General features: G+C 52.4%; 5 protein-coding genes across 5 annotated transcripts; 2 read left to right on the top strand and 3 right to left on the bottom strand.

Moving 5' to 3' along the window:
- Nucleotides 1–2226: 2226 nt before the first annotated feature.
- BDZ83DRAFT_652347 (uncharacterized protein) lies at nucleotides 2227–3999 on the top strand (the record flags this gene model as incomplete). The annotated part of the gene is made up of 3 exons (XM_060510517.1): nucleotides 2227–2403; nucleotides 2721–2807; nucleotides 3769–3999. 3 exons carry the CDS (start codon nucleotides 2227–2229, stop codon nucleotides 3997–3999), a joined length of 495 nt encoding a protein of 164 aa, XP_060364321.1.
- Nucleotides 4000–4413: 414 nt separating this feature from the next.
- BDZ83DRAFT_358108 (uncharacterized protein) lies at nucleotides 4414–6262 on the bottom strand. Its single transcript, XM_060502561.1, has 3 exons — nucleotides 5726–6262; nucleotides 5547–5652; nucleotides 4414–5462 (listed from the first exon to the last, which is right to left on the bottom strand). Exons 1-3 carry the CDS (start codon nucleotides 6068–6070, stop codon nucleotides 4849–4851), a joined length of 1065 nt encoding a protein of 354 aa, XP_060364322.1. The 5' UTR covers nucleotides 6071–6262; the 3' UTR covers nucleotides 4414–4848.
- A 502-nt stretch (nucleotides 6263–6764) lies between these two features.
- Nucleotides 6765–8592, bottom strand: BDZ83DRAFT_578997 (membrane transporter; the record flags this gene model as incomplete). The annotated part of the gene is made up of 3 exons (XM_060505190.1): nucleotides 6765–6828; nucleotides 6886–8257; nucleotides 8325–8592. The coding sequence occupies 3 exons, from the start codon at nucleotides 8590–8592 to the stop codon at nucleotides 6765–6767; spliced, it is 1704 nt and encodes a 567-aa protein (XP_060364323.1).
- Nucleotides 8593–12210: 3618 nt separating this feature from the next.
- BDZ83DRAFT_752767 (uncharacterized protein) lies at nucleotides 12211–12534 on the top strand (the record flags this gene model as incomplete). The annotated part of the gene is made up of 1 exon (XM_060514247.1): nucleotides 12211–12534. One exon carries the CDS (start codon nucleotides 12211–12213, stop codon nucleotides 12532–12534), a length of 324 nt encoding a protein of 107 aa, XP_060364324.1.
- Nucleotides 12535–14388: 1854 nt separating this feature from the next.
- Nucleotides 14389–17110, bottom strand: BDZ83DRAFT_652351 (uncharacterized protein; the record flags this gene model as incomplete). Its single annotated transcript, XM_060510518.1, has 6 exons — nucleotides 14389–14422; nucleotides 14575–14737; nucleotides 14936–15076; nucleotides 15102–15105; nucleotides 15205–15322; nucleotides 16908–17110. 6 exons carry the CDS (start codon nucleotides 17108–17110, stop codon nucleotides 14389–14391), a joined length of 663 nt encoding a protein of 220 aa, XP_060364325.1.
- Between the last annotated feature and the right edge of the window lie 1058 nt (nucleotides 17111–18168).

Genomic DNA, 18168 nt, shown 5'->3' on the forward strand with positions numbered 1-18168 from the left:
CCGCCGGGTGCTTCGAGCCTGAAGTGTAATACATCTCGCCGCATTTGCTTCATGAATCCTAACCACAGCAGCAATGCCGCGAAGACAGTGGCCACAATAAGTACACCTTAGTTCCACAGATAGTCTCATATCATTGAGCCATGGAACAATCCCTCTTTGGGCCTCATTTAGGGTTTAGGTTACTTCATAAATACTTAGTAATGACCTGAGCCTCTTATATGACCTCACTAAAGCGGAATACCACAGCGATGCCGCGCCGCTTTGCCCACGTAGGCCAACCTGAGACATAACTGAGGAAATCTCAAGGATCACAAGCCAAGAGAGAGTCAAAGTGCCTCTGAGTCACAAACAATAATGTTCTTCACTCCAGACCGCCTAGAACATATCAAAAAGAAGACTGGTGCAGTTATATAAACTCCATGTTGATAAGTATATTGACTACATGGACGTCCATTTCTCTTCTACCTTAAAAAGCGAATGCTGCCTGATACCGTGAATGCCTGCTACCAATAGGAGAAAAAGGGAGACCCTTGAAAACGACTGCTTAATGATATGCGGATGATGCGTTTTCTCTTCGCAGAGAATGCAAGTCTAGTGTATGCTTTGCGTGTGAACTGGTCCCCGTGTTGGCGTCTTCATGCCGAGGGCTTGAGACGGGGATAAAAGAAAGGGGAACGAAGGTACATGATATAAAAGTTGCGAAGGGAATGAGAATCGAAGAAACCAAGGATGAAGGTACGAGCTGAGCCAAGGGAAGAGTCGAAAAGGTATTGCCAGTTAAAAAGCCATTAAGACGATCGCTTAGCGGGGTCCTGAGGCTTCGGCGGCTGTTGGGCTGAATATCCGTGTCTAACAGCCGGATTCTTGACGGGGCAACCAGGCAGTTCAAATGGTCCCGTGGTAGTTGCCGAGTCTCCATTGACAGCCGAGGAGAACGCGCTGTCCTGCTTCTGACCCGAAGCAGGAGTTGCCGTCTTCTTTCCGCTCTTCTCTTCCCCAACGGGTGCGGTCACGAACAACATATTGGACGTATTGGTGTAGACCGGAGAGAGTTTCCAAGCTAATTGTCGTGGCAGAAAAGGTCCCCCAGCTTAGGGACTGTTCGGCGGTGTAGGCACGTTTGGCCAAGGGTTAGGTCCACGAGGACCGCCGCCGGGTGGCGTTGGAGGAGGGTCGGGAAAAGTGATTGGGTAGATGCCCGAGCCTTGTTCTGAGATGTGTGTTGGTGCGTGGATCTCTTCAAAGATGTCTGAGTCTTCGTCTGAGATGTGTGTTGGTACGTAGATCTTGTTCAAGATGTCTGAGTATATTGGGGACAACATTGTTGCAAAGTGTGCCTCTCTAGACGTGTAATTTTATAGTGTGGCCTTGTTGGAGTTGTTCAGGATTTGGGGGCCAAGTGTGATGAAGTTGGTGAATATGAGGTATCAAAGACGATGTGTTCAGAGAATGATGAAGTGACTGATTCAGTAATTTCTGGGAGTCTCGCTAGGAGTGATCGAGGGTTTTGGTGATAGAGTTCTGCCATCTGAGACATTCAGACTAGATGACAGCCGTCTCCTATATACGTCTTCACGAACTCTCCATGAGGCTCTGCCTATACACCAAGCCACATACACAGACCACAACGTTGAACATTGCCCGGCTAGTCCATGGAACATGTCCATACCTCCGACACCATGTCCTCAAAGACATTGAACGGCAACTGACCTGACGCTTAGCGCGAAGATTACTGCCTTGTGTGACACGACAACCATAGCTCATCTGCCAAGCATCGCGTGTGACAAGGGGTGGAAGGGGGTCTCTCGAAAGGATACATCAACTATGTACTCCCTTCCCGTAGGGATCTCAAGCCGCTTCTCTGGCAAGGCAAGTCGAAGCACATACAGCCTACCGGTCAGGCTCCCAGGAACCGGGAACGACCAACCAGATTCGGCATAAGGCTCCCAAGAGAGTGGGTAGGAAGGGCGCCCCCGCGGGCAAGGAATAGGCAAACATGGCTGTGGAGGGGTGGATGGACATCCTACTCCAAACTTAGTGCGGCAGGGTTCGGGTGAAGTGTGTGTCAGTTAACAGCATGGGATGTCAACGGCGAACGCGGGATTATGCCTCGTTGAAAGCCGCTGTGTAACCAGTCAAGCCAGGCAACGAATCGTCAACCGGTCCGCCGATGGCATGAATGTGTCGAAGACCTGTTGTTCAACTGATTATCAGTCGCCCGGTACAATGTCCAGCAGTACCAAAGAGTATTTCTGGACTTGCTGCCTGGGCGCCACTCGCCGACTAAGGGGGGGTGGTAAGAGTCCCGCCGAGGTGGTCCGTCATGTGAGCGACGACGTCCTCCGGTCTTTGATTCCGGACTGCAAGCACGTCGGGGCCGGCCGAGCGGACACCTCAGAACACGTAAGTTGAGCAGAACAAAAGGCCTTGGAGCACACTGAGAGGCTAAGAAACGGCCCCCATCAGGAGGCTTGGGGACAGAAAGACGATGAACGCGGGGCCACTCAGCCGGGTGTGGTGTGGCTCGCGCGGATTTTGTCCAATACACATCCAGATAATATGATGTTCCAAGATGGGGTGTGGAGGGTAGGCGAAATGAGACACGGCCACGCTGACACCGGAACAAAATGAGCACCCTGGGGGTAGACGAGAGATCCAAGATGTCCAGGACGTAAGCCAGTTGACGCGAAGGACGCAGTGCGTACGTTTATCCGGTCTAGCGCAGAGCCGACGGGGCGGATTTGGCCACACCCACATCCCACGTTGTTCCACGCTTTCCACCCAGCAGGCTGGAGCAGGGCGAGGGTGTAAGTCCATAGGGCTGAAGGATGCCGAGGCTTTGTCAACCGTTGAACGACGACGTTGTACAAACTCTATGGAGTGCTGGATCGTGGCCGAGAACGATCTCCTGCATTTACGGCGTTTCAGTCTCGATCAGCCTGGTGGATCATGAGACCCAGTGTTATAAGGCAGTCGACTAGGTCAAGATGCATTCGTTTGACCTCTTTGGTCTATTTAGCTCAGGTTAGCTTTCTCCTAAGTGGGCGATGTGGGGGATTTGACTGGGGTAGAAAACAGTCACCAAACTCACAACGAGGGAACTCCCCTCTGCGCCGCTTCCAATACTTGGCTCGCTGCCACCCAAGTGTGGATTGCGGCATATTGAACATGCTGTAAGACGACTGAAAGCAAGTTTCTTGAGTCAGAAAGAGCCCTCGCTAGCCGAAATCGCGGGTGAGCCATGGCGAGTAGGGGGTTACTGTCGGGCGCCCCGGCTTCAAACCCCCTGCTGCAGAATTGTTGCAGCACTTTGATGGGGGGACAGAGCAACAGTAGGTAATAGAGCAGGGTTACCCAAGAGCCGAGACATTATCATCTTGTACCCGGCTGCCGGTTCTGATGTTGCTGCTGCCGCCGACGGTGTTTTGTTTGGGTGAACCGGCCAGGTGGTTGTGAAGTATCAGGCTGGCGGTGGGTGCGGAGTTATTGGTGTGATGCCTGCGTGAACGAACGAGTTCCCAGGGGCCACTGCCCCTCATTCCAGTATCGGGATCAGCTTGATCAGCCTACGATTGGCTCTGACAGCTACCATGACGACTTGCATGTTGCGTGGGTCTCATCAGTGCCAAATGAGGGTGCGCGTTCAGATATGTTGTCAGCGTGCCCGAAACCAAGCCCATGGAGTTTGTGTGACCCGAAAGATGAAGAATCTCTGTCAACCGTCGTACACTTGTGGCGGCCCCAAGGTACTGTGCATATTCTTTCTAGGTAGTCCACGAGGTGATATCCAGTTCAACAGCATCCGGAATAGCGCTGTCAGTTCCTCCACTTCGGCGTAAGCAACCGCACGTCTTGGTCAGAAAGAGTCGAAGTGGCCACACGCTACCTATTGCCCCGATATCGATTCGCTCCGTAGGAGTCAAAAATAACCACGTATGGAAGCTGAGTCAACATCGAATCGCTGTGAAAGGCGTCATGGACGTAGGCAACACCGGTTGATCTGCATCTCCTGAAATGTCAATCGGGCGAAGACCAAAAGGGTGCGTTCTGTGAGGTTGTGTAAGCTCACATGATACCAAATCAAGCCCAAACCGCATCCACTTTCTCCGCCCGAGAATTCACTCAGTCGCGACCGCCGAAGAAGAACTCGGACAGATTTCGCCCTTGCTTAGACTTGGTGACTCTTCGAGATGGCCAGGAACTTTGTCGAAAGCGCAGGAACCTTTGAGAACCGTGATGTATTGCGGGAACGGCCGGCAAGACTCCACAGGAAATTGCACTCATCGGGTTGGCTCTATCGGCTGAAGGATTGCGGCAAAGGCGAAAAGCAGCGAAATAAGACTGACCGATCATCGAGCTCTGCCCTCCTATTCGTCATAATACCATCCAATCAACCTGCTCAGACTAACCAAAATAAATAAATCGTGTTGCCAGTTTGTGCCATACGAAGCTCCGGCGTAAGCCCATACGCAACGCTTAACCCACGCGGGAGGTTCTTACGTGACAGTTGCAGGCTTTTCGATTAGTGATCAGGTGTAGTGTAGCTTTGCGAGCCGAGAATGTCAAAAATACACAGTGAATTCCGCACGCAAGGCGGATTCGTGTCATTGAGTCACCAGTCGAGGTAGGGCGAGAAACATGTGTGAAGATCCAGCAATCTGAGCATTCATCTACGCATTATTAGCTGAGAATACGTGCAGGCATAATCAGGTCTTACGGGTCGACTGAAATGCCCACACCCGCCGCCTGCCTCGGGGTATCCCAGCCGACTTTTCCTCGTTCCTCATAACGCCTGAAAGAGAAATCACAAACCAAACCCATCTCGCCCAGTGGCGCTCCAAGATTGACTCATCTGTAACCACGGCCACCGCCGCCGCCGCCGCCGCGGCGACCGCCACGATCACGACTACGGCTCGGGGACCGGGATCTACGGCTATCGTAGCTATCGTAGCTGTCTCGACTCGGGCTCCTTCTTCGGCGGTTGCGGTCGTTACCGCGGGCACCTCCTCCACGTCTCGGGGGTGGTGACGGAGACCGAGAGTATGATCTTGAGCGGCTTCGGTATCTGCTTCCACCACCGCCTCTGGAAGGAGGAGCAGCGACGGGAGATCGGCTTGGGGAACGCGAGAGCGATCGAGGCCGGTAGGTGTCTGATCTGGGGCCGAAGCGACCCTGAGGCGGCGATGCACCCCGTCGGGGACCGTTCTGGCCGAAAGGGCCGGGTCCGCCTCCTCCGCCGCCGTGGAATCCGCCCTGAGCTCTTCCCCCTCGGCCGCCTCTAGCATCGGAGCCTCCGCCACGTCGAGCGGCAGGAGGTGCTGGGGACATCTTGCGCCGGGGAAGGACGATTGAAACGTTGATCACCGCGCCATCAAGCTGTGCCTCATGCATGTGAGCAATAGCATCCTCAGCATCGGCTTCGGTATCGTATAGAATGTAAGCAGTGCCGCGGTTAGTGCCGTCTGGAGGAGAAGGAATGTCAGCCTCATGTAGCAGGGATCCATTCGGGGGCCGGTCAGGTCGACCCTGTGAGGACAGATACTGACGAGTTCTATTAATGGGCAGGTCAAGATCCTTGATGTGTCCAAATTGGCCAAAGATCTCCTCCAAATGGGCTTCATTGATATTCTTGGTCAATCGCTCGACAACAACCTAATCCAACGCAGAGTCAGCAGCTTGAAATATGACAGCGCGAGCGATTATCAGGGCACGAATGCAAGTTTACCTTGGTGCTTCTGATGGCAGGACTGGCGCTCCTTCCACGGCTCCGGCTGCGGCTTTCGCTTCTCTGTCTGCCATTCCGTCGCGGCGTGGGAGATCTGGAACGCGACGGAGATCGCGAATCGTACGTATGGCGACGGACTGGGGAGCGAGACCGGTCTGACAGCGGTGTCAATGATCGAGAATGATCGCGGTAGCGGTCGCGAGAGAGGGATCTCGTGCGGGACGCCATGGTTGCTTGTTTTGGGACAAAATGTCGGTTGACAGGATGGCAAAATTGGCCAAGGCGTCGCAAACCGCGATCCTCTTTCCTGTCGTGCCAGGACTGACGTGTGATCACGTGACTCATGTGGATCCACACCGAGTTGGCGGGGACCTGACGGGAAGGCACGCGTTTCGGTGGGGTTCGGTCAACGGGCAATGGCGGTTCAGTCGTTTACTTACCTTGCCTGACACAGGCATCTAGATGCGGCAGGTAGGGTTGAACAGCATCGATTCAACGTAATGGTCAGCCGTATTGCAATGGATCCATCTAACATGGTGCTGCTGACCTGGTTCTGTTCAAGGTCTATTTGAGGTGATGACCTGCTCCTACTAGTATAGTTCTTACGTGGTATTGGGCGTCCGAAATGAGGATGGAAGGTATAGCAGTGAGTGGTTTGTATTGAATTCAATCAGTATCGAACATGATGTTCAGGGGACAGTATGGAGACAGATAATCAGGAGTAAGTTCCATGACAATGTCCAGATTCCTATTACTACTATGTACACTCGCTGTAACATTGCTAAGCGTCAATGACGCAAAGAAATCCCCTCAAAAACCTGTTGTCTCAGACTCAAGTATGCGGGAGCCCACTACATCCCATTCCGCTTGTGTTGTAATAATACATGGCAAAGGGCCAATTCATGTTTTGCTTTTGCCCCGAGCCACGCCGTGTCTTGAGGATACCTGAACGCCTCAACCATTTCTGTTGAAAATCAACGGCACCATTATATTGCCTATTGCCTTGTGCCCTCCAGAACAAAAAAAAACACCACAGACCTTACGCAGCCCATTCCACGACCTCCAAAGCGCACATGACGAGCACCAAGGTTGATGGAAGAATCCTACAATATTTGTTAGTATTTGCAGAGAATGAAGTCCGGGCATATTTGGCTACATACCAGATGACGTAGCTCTGGAAGAGAATTCTCGACATGACACTTTCGTAGACCTCGTTGATTTGACAAATCTGAGCCAGTTGCAGAGCACTCGGGGCGCCGGTCAACAAGAAGCAGACGATGACAAAGATGGGGTCATCCAGAATGCTGACTGGCACATACTTGGCGAAGACGGCCAGGATAGGGGTCATGATCAAAGTCGGCAGGAGCATGCGGCACACCAAGGATGCGACAAGGAGCTTGGTTCCGATCTGGTCCTCCTCAGGATCCCGCATCTTCTCGCTCTTTTGAGTGTTGCGAGCGAGGTTGGCACCAAGAACAACCAGGATTAAGGGCACAGCGACGCCGCCACTGGACTGAACAGCATCCGTGAAACTGTTCTTGATGAAGGATCCCTCCTCGAAAAAGATCTTCTGCAGGGCCGGAACAGACGCAACAACAACGGCGCTGAGCATGGCCCACAGAGGCGGGTTCATGAACTCCCACAAGAAGTTGTAAAACTTGCTGGCGAAGCGGCTCAGAGCCGAGAGAATTGTCTTGAAGGGGGCCGGCAGACTGTTGTAGACTCTCGCAAAGAAGTTTGATGTCGATTGCTTAGCAGAGGTAACGGTGTTGTTGAAGGCGTTCTTAATGCGGCTAGGGTAGCCCTTGACTCCCTCGGGGATTTCGGGTTCATCCGTGTTACGAATGCGGGGAAAGGACGATATCTCATCGCCACTTCCGTCGAAAACGGGATGGTTACCATTGAGGGGTGCGAGACCGTTGGTCTTCATCGGCTTCTTGGGAAGGTAGTCGTCGTCCTCGTCTTCGGTATCGGCGGGAGAGGCTCTGGATCTGCTAGCAACAGGGGTGCGACCGGCCGGCTCATAGTTGGACAGGTCATCACTCGAGTGACTGCGGGAAGTAGCGGTGCCATCATCGTACTCGTTCAACAGGGGGGCGGTCTCGCGATCTCCCGGGTATTGTCCCTCCTCGACGCGCTCGTCCTGGTACTCGGGGTACTTGTCCTTGGGAGCAAGCAGCACGTGGTAGCCCCAGCTCCAGCGCACCAACTGACCGAGCTGCTGAAAGATCAAGAGGTATAGAATACCACGGGCACCGACCTCGTCGTCGTTATCCCCAGGAATCTTGTCCCAGTGTAGCCCCTTGATAGTTTGCGACAGGGACAAGATCATGGAGATGGGCAGGGAGTTTGAGTTTCCGAAGACTCCCATGGCCGTGACAAAGTTAGTAGCGCGGCGGTTGAAGCCAAAGCCGCGGGCGACGCCGGTAGCGACAAGCCAGGAGACAAGAGTCTGAATGATGAAGATTATGGGGATTACGGCGAGATCGAGGAGTTTGTCAGCATTCAGTTGCGAAGCCAACTTGGTAAAGACTTAGGAACACTGTTAGTAAGGCTACTAGGATAATATCGTGCAGGCGAGGTGGAATTATAGACGTACTGAGGCATGGCGTGAACAGCATGACATTGAGGTTGGCCAAGAACTTTTGCTTTTCAGCATCAAAGTGGCCAAGACGGGCAATGATGTAGCCCGGCAAGCTCACACAAACAACCTCAAGGACAGCCTCGAAGACGAGCAAAACCAAGTTACCCATGGAAGGGTGTGAATCGTGAGGCTTCTTCATAGCCATGAGGGGCATTTCGTATACGTTTTGAGCTATATCTGCCAGTCGAAACGACGTCGGCGACGTCAAGTATTGTTGGTCCATTCTGGGCCGTGGATATTAAAGAGAGCGCAGAGACGGGGACTGCGGATGTCGAAGTTGGACGAAGGTTAAGGCGGAGGTAGAATGGGCTTCAGGACGGAGGTCCTGGGCGGCCAAAGCTGATGGAAGGTTCTTAAGAGGCTTGGCGCGACGCGTTGACCTTGTAGTCGGGCCCAAGCAGCACGATGTGAATGTTTCGGATAGTCGGCGATGGGACGGATCGCAACTGAAAGAGTAAGGTACGGTGATGAAGTCGGTGATCGGGGTTTTCGTTGGATGTCGGAATTATCGGTGGTATGTATCGGGCCTCCACAGTAGAGTTCGGCCTTTTCCAGAAGTTTGCGACCAAGCTCTCATTCTCTGGCGGTAGGAGACATGAGGAAGTGCGAAGGTAGTATTAGTGTATTGGTGTCGCTGCTCGTCGATTGGGAGAAAGTCTTTGAGGAAAGGAAGCACGTGCAGGTATCAAGTTGATGGACAAGGTGTGGAAGGGGGAAAAGATGGAAGAAGGGAAGGGCAGAATAAAGGTAAAGGTGATGGCAGAGGGGCCGGGAGTTGTCAGCCACAGAAGGGAAGGCACGATGATATGAGGTTGGTCCGAGTGGGTAGATTGATAAAGGAAAGAAAAATACGTAGTAGAGGCGACCTAATCACGGCGCAAAAAATGGCGATGGCGACGTACCTACTGGGCTGGGCTGGGCTGGACTGGGCTGCCCAGGCTGAGGTCTCCAGGGATGAGGGCGGCTCGCAGTGTGCCACTTCAGCGCGACAGCTCGCTGTTTGGGAACGGCCCCAGAATCCGTCACCTCCGTTTTTGCCGTTTTTGCCTGCTACGGATACTTTTACTGCCTGTTCTTGCCCGGTAAGGTGCTGACTCTCAGACCAGACCGTATCAGTTACGCAGATGGTGCAGCGGCGCAACCTTGACACCTCCCCCCAGTGGGGATGTGCAACACACTCAGTGACAAGCCGCAACCTGGCACACTGGGTGACTGGCAGCCACCCATCCACTGCGTACGCAGTACCTTAGTGGAAGGCACTAAGGTAACGGACACCTCCCGCTAAGAAACACTTGGCGCCCAATCAGAAGCGCGAATGGGCCCACGATGACGCTGGACTCCCAGCTTCAGCAGCAACAGCAGCAAGAGCACGTCTCCGTCCTGTGCCTGTGAGCAATTCATGCCGAAACTGAGCTGCCACCACCCTGTTGCTTCCTGCTGGGTCGTCCAACCCGCAAAACTCTGCATGCAAGGCACCCCGGCTATTCTTGCTCCATTTTGCGCTTAGGTTCCCATCTTTCTCCCCTCCCTTCCATCTGTGCACTGCCATTCTCTCTATCAAGTTGTTCATCAACTTGACTTCTTCCATTTCTTACAGACCATGCGAACCCATAAGAGATATTCGAGGGAGGCAGCCGCGCGTTGTGTGTCCTGGTGGCAAAAAGAACACCAATCGGTTCAACACAGGATACAGGAAGTACACCATGCATCTGCACCCAGTAGCAAGCGCCTCACAAGAACAAGCAACTGACCGACAGGCTCTTGGCACAACAGGCGCAGTGTATTACACGGCGCCTTGGCAATGGCGTCGATTCGAAATCGAAATTGCCCTGACGTCGCCAGCTCCCGTTGACATGACGGACCCGACGTGGCCCCTCGCCTTTGGCCTTCTTTCTTACCGATACCTTACCTACCTGCTGCAGCACCTCCGACTGCGACGCAATCCGCCATTCAATCCATCCACTCACCACCGTTTCTCTCTCCTGTCCCTTGCTTAGCTCTAGGAGTCTATCCCCTGCCGTTGACCGATTCCGGTTTTCCGCCCCCCCCCCCGTCTTTTCTTGATTCATCCGTTGTCTGATAATGTTGCACATCGGCACACGACCTTGCATCGCCAGACATTCACGACACTCTACACCCAGCACGGATACCTACCAAGACGTTGTCTGAATGGTACTCCGTGAGTCCATCCATACGGAGTGTAAAGAGTATCCATTCGGGATGGGATGCCACACTTGACGATCCTTCTCCGAGAGACACCCGCACCCACAGACACATCAGATCGTCTCCCGCGCTCCGCAGATACCCAGCTGTACGTCAGGTTGCAGCGGTTGCGAAGCACACGTTCGTTTTGGGAACTTCACCTCTGTTAGCCGACCTTTCAGCACACGGCGGAACCCAGTTCTTGTTTCTCAACACACGACTACCTATCTTGCCTGTTCCTCTTCCCTACAGTAAGATTTGGGATGCAAAAGAATACCTTATCAGCCACAGTGCTGCCCAGACACCATCGCCGAGAGCTTACTTGCTTCGCCATCTCATGTCTGCGCTGTTAGTTTCCGTACCCTGGGCTGTGCGGTTAAGATTTAGCCCCGATACCGCCGCCAAGCTGCCTCGGAGCCCAACTATTCAAGGGTCTTGCTAGCAACTTAAGCTTCGTGGCCGCGGTCCGCAGCGACTTCAGGGAGGGAACTCTCGGCTGCGTTTGCCCTCCCACCTCGCCATTTTGCATGCACATCCGAAGTGAGCCTGTTGCATTTCCCATCACCCCGCCGTTTCTCGTCAACTTTGCCCATGATGGAAACGGTAGCTTTGAGCTTTACTAAACGTACGCATAGATGCTCCATCAAGGTAAATGCCTTCTGCTTCTCGACTACAGCTACCATATTCAGGTCACTGCTCTCGGTCCATTACCTAGTCGTGTCAGATGTATGACGAGAAAAGATATCTCGAGCCGGAAGATCAGACTTCCACCGCGCCAAGTCGGGTTCAACACAAGTAGAGAACGTGAGGCTATGCAGAAACGACTTGGCTGCTACACTTTGGACGACTTTGTTATCAGATCGCCAAGACATGTGCCACATTGTCCGCTGCTTCCAACCATGCGCGGTATCGTCGATATTTCGGTCAGCTTGAATGTTTGATACTATAGTTTTCCCGATTCTTCTGTGATGGTGCTTTGAGTATCGAATATGTCTATGGGCAGGTTCTGCGATCTCCTCGAAGCCCCCTACCTGCAGGTACTTTGGAAGGCGATCACTCGGCAGATAGATGTGCTGATGTCCTCACGTAGTTCCCTCCTGCTCTTTCAGCTGTCAAGTCCAGGGTCCATCTCAGCAATCTTTGAAGCAGGCAGACGAGTGTTTTGTGGCAATAAGGCAACTGTTTTCCGGGCTTTCACACAACTTTCGTGTCTTTGTGAGCGGGACCAGCAGCTTCAGGTTGACAGGTAACTTTCAAAGTCATTGTCCAAAATCATTGAGTACATCACGGATAACACCTAGACATAATGCCGTGGGACTGGCTCTTCCGAATGATGAAGAGAGCGCTGGCAGCAGGCCGGTTGCTTTTGTCCCCCCGATCCAGTAGGTCTCTTCTTGTGGCGAGGGTTTACTGCAGATGTCTTTTTTCACACACAACCCTTACAATGGCCCCAAGAGGGCGTCCTGAGGCCCACGATAATGAGCTTAACCGGGCAGCCTTGAGAGTCCTCACCTTCTTGTCTCGTCGAGGATCATCGAAGAAACAAGATTTATTCTCAAGAAACTTCACCTTGCTATACAAATTCAATCAAGACACCTGCTATATCACATACCGCAACGCAACTAACAGCAAGCCCAACATGAAGACCAACCAGGCTGTCGACCAGAAGAAGAAGGAGGAGAAAAAAGAGAGGACTCAACAGATGGCCAATGCCGAGAATGAGGGCAGCAAGATTGCTGGCCCTGCTGGCAAAGTTGCCGGCTCTGCCACCGCACAGCAGCAGCACGAGAAGCCTCGTCGCATCATCAAGCCTCGTCCTCAGCACGCGAGCTCCCTCGAGACTGCGGACGATGACGAGTATGACGACTGCTGGGACCCTTACTATGAGGACCCGCCGGCCAAGGACGACAAAGTTGTCGAGGAGGACTTTGTCCTCATGAAGAAGCCCGGTCCACCTCGTTGAGACTCACATTGTGGACGGAAGGAAAGGAGGGAAAGGAAAGATCGGATACCAGCCATCCTGAGCTGCGGCAACAGCTTCACCGTCATCATACGGAGTCAGTACTACCCCCTTCGCATCGTCGCGGCCTCGATATACTAATTTGAATATCTAGGTGACGAGAACCCTTTCGAGATTATCACGACCTCCTCCCTTACATGCATCTTCATAGAAAGAACGAGGGCCAGTACCCATTTTCATCAATCAGCGGATGTTTCTTTTGTGTGATGTTCATCCAGTTCCTGAAGGCCAGCTCCGGATGGCTTGCCCCTTTGCGTAGAGAAATATGAAGACTATTGACATCAAATAGGCGTTGAGAGGCGATCTATGTATGTGGCAGTTTCTGGCTGCGGTCGTTAAGTTTGCCGACGTTCCCATTCGGTATCGTAGCTTTGGGATATCGCTTCTCCTGCCCAATGGCGGCGGTCCGGTCAGTAATCCACAATCGGATGCTGGCAGTTGAATAGAAAGACAGAGAAGCTCCTGGTAATCAGCATCGTAGAGTGGATTTGGTTGGGATGCTGGCAGGGCCGCAGATAGTAGATACCAATACCTGAAAGGGGCAACAATGAAGACATCCATATAACGAATCACTTCTCAATCTAAGACCGTAATCAAATGCTCCTAGCAAGGTAGCTATTGGGTGAACAGTGTGCCTTGCTCACAGCACCGACCATGTACGACCGCGCCGGCTGCCTACCCGGGATGCCTCATGTTCATGTTCAGCTCCTTCTTCCGTTGGTTGACGGGAGGCCTATCCAAGACTCCTCACTTAAGCCTCTTCCAGGTACACCGATACGTTCCCCAGTGGCCGAAGTACATCGAGACTCGCAGAGCGAGGTATCCGATACATGGCATGGCAACAAACAGACCGGTGACTACTCTTCAACTTCGGGTGCCGTGGCCATTTCGAGTGCTCAGCATCTCAATAAAGAGTTCGTCTACGGGGAACGTGATTATCCTCGTCCACTTATTTCCACGTCGTGAAAGGTAGCTCATAGATCACGGGTGTCAGTCTGGAGACTTGTGCACCGAGTCGAGAGAGATGAGTGAAACATCATTGGCTGACGTAGTTGGACCTATTTGCAGCAGACGCCATCTATAATTTTCAAATGCATACCACTTCATTTACTGTGCGTTAACAATCCCTATTACTAGTACGCAACGTATGGATCGAAAAGAACCTCCCAAAATCTATAGATGGCATAGCAAAGTCATTATCAAGACCTCGATGCCGCCTGCACTGGGATTTCTCTCGCAATAGAACAAAAAACAAAAACAAAAAATAATCGTGATATCATGCTTATGGTTGATGTTTCGATGTCTCATCACGTGATAGCAAGTGACCTTGACGTAATGGACATGTTACTTGTATGATGAAGAAGAAGTACGTCTACAATTCGCATTACATTAACCACCAGATCTTCGGCTACGTAGCTCGAAAGGATCTGATGAACAAGTGATATACACAAAATCAGATGCATGATATCAATCAGCATCCCACCATGCGCCTGAGATGCGTAACATTACGGTGTTGTTTGACATCGAGATTTATCAGAGCTGTCAGCAGAGCTCAGGAGCTTACACACACTTGCACTAAAAGAGGTGATCGACAAGCGGCGTGGGGGAAGAAGAGTCACACTGGACAAGACCGGACAAGACATCAAAGTGAAACAGATGACAGATGTGGAGAATCGAGGATGATCTCTGTGGTGCTTGTGGTTGCTTGTGGCACAACGGATGAGCAGAGTGCAGGTGGCGAAACCATGTGGCTGATGACGACAGAGGTTCATCCTTTTCACTCTGCTCTCCCCCGGTTTAGATATCGACAAAGTCAACAACCTCAACAAGACTATTACAAATTTTCGTAGAAAGGATCAGAAGAGGTGGAGTTGATAGGAGATACGGTCGGCAATTGCAACATCTCGGAGGCCGCTTGCCATTGAGTTTACGCTTCTCCTTGACTCTACAGGGCCTCCCCTGGTGAGCTGAACTACAATTTACCATGGGATACTCTGTTTTGACAGCATTTGCCACTGTTGACGACCATCGGCGAGAGCTCCGGTGGACTGCGCAACGGGATTGGCCCGGCGTGTGCGGCGTCCATCGCTGGCTCTTCGGCTGTGTCCCCTCAAGAGGCAGATCTTTTTGGAGGGTGACATTTTCCCTTGGGCATCGGGGCATCAAAACACTAAAGAGTCAGAGGACCCTTGGATTACTTTCCACTGCGTGAACCGTTAGACTTTGAAACTGCATATTTTCCCCGGGGGGCTGTGAGGCGATGATCGCGGGTAGGCCGTAGCGAGTGGCGGCTGTGGATGAGATCAGGAAACGTGCCCAGAGTCTGGATTCTTTTTTCGCTTACCGTATTCTAGATACCGTATTCCAGATCCCGCAGATCGGGTCATGGGATTTTGCTCGCTGGTATCTTGTGTTTTCGCGATCACGCCCGCCCAAGTCTTGTTGGTTTCGAGATGCTCAACCGTTCCGACCATCGACGCCTTACCTAAACAGTTGAGGTATATAGGTACCTGGCTATTGAATTGCAGCATGAAGACGTCAGCGAATCGCATAGACGCGGGTAAGGTTCCGCTCGAACTGCGATTGGACAGAATGCAGAGAGGAATTTCGTACCTTGATGATGTCAGGCGGAGGTAATTGTCCGCTGGTGGGCTGATAAGATAAGGCGTTGAAGGGCGGGCAGCTTTTCCTGAGCTGCCCTGTTCTAGGTATCCATTGACCTGGAGGAAACCTAGTGCCTCACCAAATGTACGTACCGTACGCATATATTCTGGACGACGGGAGAAAACGTCATCAGTCGATGGGAAATCATCCTTCTGGCATGCCGTTTCTTCCATGAACTCCTAGTCCCCAGTGCATAGCGATGATGCAAAGCCCATTTCGACCTTCTCTCGCTTTGGGAATATCATCTGATGGTATCGTCTACAATCCTAGACTTTTCGAGATTAGCAGCCTGCAAACCATGCATACTGTGACCTGCCCATCCCCAATCCGCGATGGGGAGATGTGCTTCAACGACGAAGAGTTGCGGTGGGTGTTGAACCTCACCAGGAGACACTGTACAGGCTAGGTAGTCAGTAGCGCGAGTGTAGTGAGCCTCTTGCGGGAAATCACGCTCGTCCGTTCAAAGCTTCCAGCCACAAGTTTCCTCAGTCTGCGACAGTTGGCGTTGCTCTCTACAACCCGTGGAACTCCCCTCTTGCTCCATCAACGTCATCACTCCTCAGTGACGACTCCATAGCAAATTGGCGAATTGCCAGACGTCGGAAGAGGGGGCTAGGATCAGTGGCCGGGGTCTGGTCGACACTGGCGCTGAGGGGCCCCTCACTATCAAAAGTTGTCAAAGGCAAGCATTCTCCAATCTCCATTCTCCAACAGAGACCTACCCAGCGCAGAACAGAGCCTAGTCCTGCCCTTTCGAAGGGCTTCTGTCAAGACGGCTCGATGATTGGTCGCCGAGGTCGAGGATGCCATGCGCAAATTCAGATGGCCGCTGGTTCGGCACGGTACTTTGCGGTCTAAGAGACTAGCGTCAACGGGGGAATATGTAGCTTTCATCTTAGACTGCCCGTCGTCGTCCTTCCTGGCGGGTGCTTCGACCGCATGACGGTGCCGCCTGCACCAAACGTTTGCTTTGCCTTCAACAGGCAAGCTCTCCGCCGGGCGCCAGAAGTCATGTCCGATTCGTCCCTATGTAATGTGCTATGTTTGTGGGGGCCGGATCGTGAGAGGTGTCGAGAAAAAAAAAAGCAGCTGTTGTTGCGGTGTAAGACAGAAACAGTCTAGTCGTCCGTTACTTGTGTCTGGGTTTCGTCTGTTTGGTGACTACTATCGCTTGGTTGAGGTAGGGGTCTGTAGACCGGCTCGGTTCTGAGCTGCGAGTTACATCACTCTGGCCGTTGCATGTGCTATTTTCAGAAACATCGCGACGAAGTTAGCAGGTTTCCGCAAGGAGAGATGAGCGCTGTGATTCTCACTCTTGATGTACAGAAGCTAGCTCAGTCATTCCCGTCACTGGAGCGAGTATCCTCTGCAAATGGAGCATAATGCATGGAGCCCATATGCAGGCGCGTCCATCGTCGTGAGGTGATGTGCGGAAAAATCTTGCTGATGGTCCCCTGCTATGATCACTGAAGAGCCACAGAGCGTGCTTGGGGGGGGGGAGGGCATTCGAATGGCTCCATGTTCCTGGTCCCCTTGCGACAGCCGAGCCACACAAGTGTCTGGGTGGCTGCTGGTTGCCGTCGTAGACGCAGGACATCTCATTGTTTGGTGCAGTGTACGGTAGGTAGTCGCAATGGTGAGATCTGACTGACGATGCGTGGGTAGCTCTTGGGAAACGATTGGAGTGGACCGCTGTCACTGGATGCGCAATGCCCTGGAAGAAGCCGGGAGGAAGTTGGTTAGCCTGGGCGGTGATGCAGGTGGCGGTGCTCTCCAAGGGACAGGCGCTGCATATGCGGATGTGCATATCGTCCAGGGCAGGGCGGATGGATGGGCGCATTTCCTTCATCTTCATTCTTGGGATTCGGGAGTGAGGTGCTGTGAGGCTTGAGGGAGAACTTGTTGTTGCGCTGCTGTTGCACACCGGAAAGGCTTGATATGTGGTTTTTGTTTCTTTTTGCGGCGCATCTGCCCAAGCTGCCTTCCCTGACCTTGCCTGGTGTCTGTAGTTGTAAAGCCAAGACAGGGATCTTCTCCCTTTAGACTCTCAGATTATTGAGTGTTATTGACCGACCAACATTGAAGTCTGGACTGCCGAGCAGCCGTCAGTCAGGTCCCACCGAAGAAGAACAGCATGGAATCGGAATGGTTCTTGCTACCTGACCTGATTGTGGATGACACGACGAGCCTCTCCTGCCTCTTTCTTCGTGAGTTTCTGGTACCAATGTACCTTGTTGAGTGGGCAATAAGGCAAGACAGGAAGAACACGTTCCGGCACATTGGGGTGTACCTACCTGCTTTGCTATCATTAACTGGATGCGGCTGAGATACTTTCCCAAGGTACGGGAATTGAGTGTCTCTGGGCATACGTACCGTCAATAATGCCCGGTGTGAGACTACTATTGATGTAAGGTATCTTTACGGAATACGGAGTTTGAACCGCGCTTTACGGAGACTGCATCCTGGGTCTTCCATCTTGGTACCGTAACGAACAGAATGGAAGTCAACGTCAACGTCAATCTTAACAGCCACAACCTGGACGTTGACGCCCAAAGTGCCCTCTTTGCCTTTTTTTTTTCCTTTTTTTTTTTCCTCGTTCATCTTGACCCATCCCACATATCTTTCGACTATTTCTGCCCTGCTGCAGCGTGCAACTCTATCTTTCAACGACTAATAGATTGGTAGATTCTATATATGCTCTACTAGTTCGCCCCCCTCTTCCCATCTGAACTCGCCCATCACTTGGCCTCTTTCATGCACACAGACGGACGCCCTATACATAACACGCGCAGAGCACTAAGGAATTCGACATTGGATACCGAACATCCTCTGCAGTTCAGTCTCTAGATCTCACCAGAGATTGGTTACTTGGTGAGCCTCAAGTTTCCTCAACTTCCCGACCCCGTCCAATTC

Source organism: Colletotrichum acutatum (assembly GCF_030867785.1).
Source record: "Colletotrichum acutatum strain CBS 112980 chromosome Unknown BDZ83scaffold_54, whole genome shotgun sequence".
Lineage (NCBI taxonomy): Eukaryota > Fungi > Ascomycota > Sordariomycetes > Glomerellales > Glomerellaceae > Colletotrichum > Colletotrichum acutatum.